Source organism: Borostomias antarcticus (assembly GCF_949987555.1).
Source record: "Borostomias antarcticus genome assembly, chromosome: 20".
In the NCBI taxonomy this organism is placed as follows: Eukaryota; Metazoa; Chordata; class Actinopteri; order Stomiiformes; family Stomiidae; genus Borostomias; species Borostomias antarcticus.
In genome coordinates this window covers 673,316-678,882 of record NC_140253.1, presented here as the reverse complement: position 1 = coordinate 678,882, position 5,567 = coordinate 673,316, and the positions used below count along the sequence as shown (strand labels likewise).

At 46.8% G+C, this 5,567-nt stretch overlaps 1 protein-coding gene across 1 annotated transcript in view; it reads right to left on the bottom strand.

Annotated features, from left to right (window-relative positions):
* The window catches only part of dctd (dCMP deaminase), a 14,733-nt gene extending 10,098 nt beyond the window's left edge, over positions 1-4,635 (bottom strand). The window contains exons 1-2 of the mRNA XM_084454753.1: positions 4,529-4,635; positions 1,804-1,909 (exon numbers count right to left, since the gene is read on the bottom strand). Coding sequence (XP_084310879.1) covers positions 1,804-1,909; positions 4,529-4,572 — 150 coding nt within the window. The 5' untranslated portion in view covers positions 4,573-4,635. The remainder of the gene's footprint in view (positions 1-1,803; positions 1,910-4,528) is intronic.
* Between the last annotated feature and the right edge of the window lie 932 nt (positions 4,636-5,567).

Genomic DNA, 5,567 nt, shown 5'->3' with positions numbered 1-5,567 from the left:
TAATTTATACTGTGTAAGACATGGCTCATAGCTCCGGGAAATGTTTGTGTTTGTGCTTGGTTTCCATGGCAAACCGAATCGCCAACTGTCAAAACAAATCCCGCTCGCGGGAGTTTGTCTTACCCAGTTTAAATCAACACATCAAAGTTCTGCCCCCCCCAACCTGTGAGCTCTAACTCCCAGGCCGTGTCCGAATGTCCATATTATGTATGTAGCACCTACTTTATAGTATGCCAGATGCAGCACGCTACATCAAAATTGTGCCTGCTACATCTGGCGTAGGCTACTATATAGTAGGTACTACTGTACTATATAGTAGGTACTACTGTACTATATAGTAGGTACTACTGTACTATATAGTAGGTACTACTGTACTATATAGTAGGTACTACATATTCCCGAAATTACCACAAAAATGTAGCAGGCATCGAGAGGATGCTATTCGGCAACCTATCTTAAATGTTCGTGGGCATTGTAGCTAAATCTGTCGCTGGAAAAAACTTTTTCTTTTGCAGATGTCTTAGTTATATCAAGATTACGCTAACTAGGCATCTGTGTGCTTATCGGTGTCATATTTATTCAGTTTGAGTGATTCACGATCGAGCTAGCTACCATTAGCTCAATGGTCTCAGTTGCTGGTTAGCGAGGGGAGTCCCAGCCCAGTTGATAACCCTCCGTTGCGGGTTGGGGGGAAGCAACGCTTGTCTGGGATCCTGCATCTCATAGTTAACCAGCAACTGGTCAGTGGACTGTACCAGGCAGCCTACGTTATGTCTGCACACAATCCAACAGCTAATTCCCCCAACATTAGACTAGAGTAAGCTAAGCTAGCTAGCTGGCAGCTAGCAAGCAGTTGCAAGGTCGAACAAATACAGGTTGTAAAATGATGCCGGGGCCAATATCTCTAGCTAGCTACACTACGCACAGCTTATTATATTGTTGTGTTAACAGTTGGGGAAATAAATAAATAAATAAACGTTCATCTGAAGTTAAAAGCTGGGGGTGTCTATAACCTGGGGCCGTCTCATTCACGATGGCGACAGGCACTAGCCTGACAGATTGAATCAAATAGCGTTATCAAACAAGCTTGGGAACTAGCAGGCTAGCATAATTTAAGCATACCAATCCAACAGCTAACTCCCCCCCAAGAAAACGTCATGCACAAGCTTCTCACCAACCCCAATAATAAGAAGCACAAGCTACCAAGTGTAAAGTTAGCAGCTCTGCTAACGGAGAGAATGAATGTGGAGGGGAGTGTTGCAGCTGGTGCTAAACGAGGCAAAGGAAGAACATGTTGTGGATTATTATCACGGTCATTCCACAGTTGGGATTATACAGAAAGGTGAGGATGGAGCTGCTGGATGACCAACTCCAACGCCTGGCTAGCTCAATATTGTTGTAAGTTTAACATGAACTGTATGCGAGCCGGAGCCCGTCACTTTCACTGGATGCGGCCGGGTAGTGTACTACATTTGTCTCGCATACTAAATGCGTTTTCGTGGAGTAGTATGTACTAAATAGTATGTGGTATGTGAGTTGCAGTATGTACTATATAGTATGTAGTATGGACCTTCGGACACAGCCCCAGAAGCAGCAGGTGTGACATCTGCAGACAACTGGATAAGGGCATTATGGGTAGAGGTGGAGTCCAGGACCCCCTACTGTGCCCTACTGGCCTTACACACACACTCACATGCGCATGTGTGTGTGCGTATGTGTGTAAGGCCAGTAGGGCACAGCAGGGAGTGTGTGTGTGTGCGTGTGTGTGTGTGTGTGTGTGTGTGTGTGTGATCACCAAGCTACCTGTGAGCTGGGGTCTTTGCTTCTCTGGGCGGAGAGAAAGGCTACAGCCATGAAATACTCAGGCCACTCCAGATAGTCCTCCCTCTTCCTGGTCTGGGCCTGGAGTCTGGGGGAGACAGAGGAGAGAGACAGGAGGGAGAGAGACAGGAGGGAGAGAGACAGGAGGGAGAGAGACAGGGGGAGAGAGAGACATGGGGAGAGAGAGACAGGGAGAGACGGAGAGAGAGAGAGAGACAGGGAGAGAGACAGGGGGAGAGAGAGACATGGGGAGAGAGACAGAGAGAGAGACAGGGAGAGAGACAGGGGGAGAGAGACAGGGGGAGAGAGACAGAGAGAGACAGAGAGAGAGACAGGGAGAGAGACAGGGAGAGAGACAGGGAGAGAGACAGCGGGAGAGACAGGGGGAGAGAGACAGGGGGAGAGAGACAGGGGGAGAGAGACAGGGGGAGAGACAGGGGGAGAGACAGGGGGAGAGAGAGACAGGGGTGAGAGAGACAGGGAGAGAGACAGGAGGAGAGACAGGGGGAGAGAGACAGGGGGAGAGAGACAGGGGGAGAGACACAGAGAGAGACAGGGGAGAGAGAGACAGGGAGAGAGACAGGGGGAGAGACAGTGGGAGAGACAGGGGGAGAGAGAGACAGGGGTGAGAGAGACAGGGGGAGAGACAGTGGGAGAGACAGGGGGAGAGACAGGGGGAGAGAGAGACAGGGGAGAGAGAGACAGGGAGAGAGAGAGAGACAGGGGGAGGGAGAGAGAAGGGAGGGAGAGAAAGGAGAGAGAGAGAGAGAGAAAGAGAAAGAGAGAGGTCACTGATGCTGCGTGCCAGTTGTATGGAGAAACATCTGGATTAATCTACCCTGACCTGATCCAACTACGCTGCTGACCTCAAATCAAGATGGCTGCTCCGCACGTCAACAACAAGAGAAAGCTGTAATAAGACTGTTCAGAAGCGCTTCTGTCTTTGTGTCTCATTAAATCGATTGAACACACAGGACTGTCCAACTTCACCTTTTGTTTCTGGGACACTTTTAACTGGGCAAACACACACAGACACACAGACACACACACACACACACACACACAGACACACACACACACACAGACACACAGTCAGTTGGTAAAACACCTCTCACACACTCCGGCCACCACAAGTCACAATTCACTCAAAAGGATTTCAAATTTCCCTGCCAAGATTACACTCACACACACTCTTACACACCACCCTGTGTCTGGTTCGAGCACTTCACACTTCTCGCTAGTTAGTTATTATCCTCCTCTTCATTGCCACACAGTGTGTGTGTGTGTGTGTGTGTGTGTGTGTGTGTGTGTGTGTGTGTGTGTGTGTGTGTGACCCACCCAGAGGTGCAGACAATTACCCACAAACCACCTGGCACAGTGAGGGATAAAACGGGGCTGCAAGCTGTCTGGCTAGATAGATAGATACCTTCACAGTCAGTCTGCCCTCCCCTCACACACACACACACACACACACACACACACAAACGGTCCTAGTGATCCGAGAGGTGGACTAGAGGGAGGTCTAGAAATGTGTATAGATGCTTTTACCTCCTCCACCATCCTGCCTGCTGTGTTTGTGACCTGGATAATGATGTCACCCACATAATGTTCAGCCCTGTGTGTGTCACTCATGACTATAGCTTCAACCTGTCAAGCACCCAATATCGGTGTACACACGCACTCTCTCTCTCATACACACACATATGCACACAAACACACGCGCTGACATGCGCGCACACACTCACGCCCACGCACACTAACGCACAAACACATATACACACACACACACACACACTCTCTCTCTCACTCTCTCTCTCACACTCTCTCTCTCACACACACACGCACACACTCACGCCCACGCACACTAACGCACAAACACATATGCACACACACACACACACTCTCTCTCTCTCTCTCTCTCACACACACACACACACTCTCTCTCTCACTCACTCTGTCTCACACTCACACACACACACACACACACACACACACACACACACACACACACACACACAGCGCTGTCTGTCAGGACAACACAGATTAGCATTAGGTATACTGACACAATCACAATATCTGATGTGATTTTACTGATACGGTCCACATACGAGAATAAAAAGATGGCACACACATCAACTCAACCCTTTTTAGGCTGGATCAAATCAAGTACACTATAAGAGAATGGATGGTCAGCTCCATTTAACTTGCTTTAATCTGTGACGTTTCGAGCCACTGCTCTTCTTCAGACATACAGACAAGAAATAGGTTATCTAGCTAGCTACTGTTAGCAAACCAAATGGCTATTTTACTTCCAGAAAACTGCAGGTCTGCTGCAACTCTTGGTTCTTTTAAAACAAGCCTGAAGACTTTTCTTTTTGCCACTGCTTTCTAAGAGGAGCTGTGTTTACCAGTATACTGCACTGTGACTTTTATTCCTGTATTCTATTTGTCCTGCTTTTTGTTTAACTGTCTATAATGACTTGCTTTTTGTTTTAATGCTTTTAATTTGTCCTGCCTTTTGTTTTAAATGTCTATAATGTCTTGCTTTTTGTTTTAATGCTTTTAATGTCTCATGTAAAGCACCTTGAATTGCCCTGTGGCTGAAATGTGCTCTATAAATAAACTTGCCTTGCCTATTTAACGTACTATTTAACGAACGACCTTTTACAACTCGAACTGAAAAGTTTAAAGAATAAGTTAACGTTACCCGTTCATCTGGTCCCGAGTGTCTTGCTGGATTTCTTGGCTCATTGTTTGTAAAGTCAGTTGAGTTGCGCTTTCTCGGTTAGTTGCTTACAAAGTTACGACTCCGGGACGCACCGACACGGAAAGGCTAGCTCCCATAACCGCAGATACCGTTTAGGGTTCAGGTTAGTGTTAAATTTAGAGTTAGGCTAAAGATAGGCTTAGGGTTAGGGTTAGGGTAAAGGGTTAGGCTTATGTATAGGGTTGGGTTAAGGTTAGGGTTAGATTTAGGGTTGGGGTTAGGGGTCGAGCGGTCTCTGCGCTGATGGGAACTAGCCACAGACTACCCCACCGACACACGCGTCACCGTCAACACGCTGAAACTCTCCCGCGCTGGGGCGCGTCACGTGGTTCCGCCAGTAGCCTACTAGTATGGACTAGTCCACGTGGGGGTGGGGGTGGGGGTGTGTACGTACGGTTTACCCACGATTCCCTCCACGGCCACAGGGTGGCAGCTGTGGATCAGTCTCGCTAAACCAAAGCCAAACAATACCCACCATAAGATGGGCATTTTATTGTTGTTATTGTTACACATAGTCCTGTATGTTTTATTTGTAATTCTGTCCTGTTGTTTGTAACTTAGTGTAACGAGTGTTGAATGATTGTGAACAGGTCACACTTGTAAATGAGTCTTCTGAACTCAATGTGTTTTTTACCTGTATAAATAAAGGTTAAATAAATAAATAAAAAAGAACAGTCTATCAATAGAACCAGAGTATTAACAATACCCACCATAAGAACAGTCTATCAATAGAACCAGAGTATTAACAATACCCACCATAAGAACAGTCTATCAATAGAACCAGAGTATTAACAATACCCACCATAAGAACAGTATCAACAGCAGCATATCACAACCTCCACCTCAAGTGTTCCACGAAATGAATGATGATAAATGATGATATATGATGGATGATGTTGATGGATGATGATAATGATGACGGTGATGATGATGACGATGATGATGACGGTGATGATGATGGAGATGACGATGATGATGA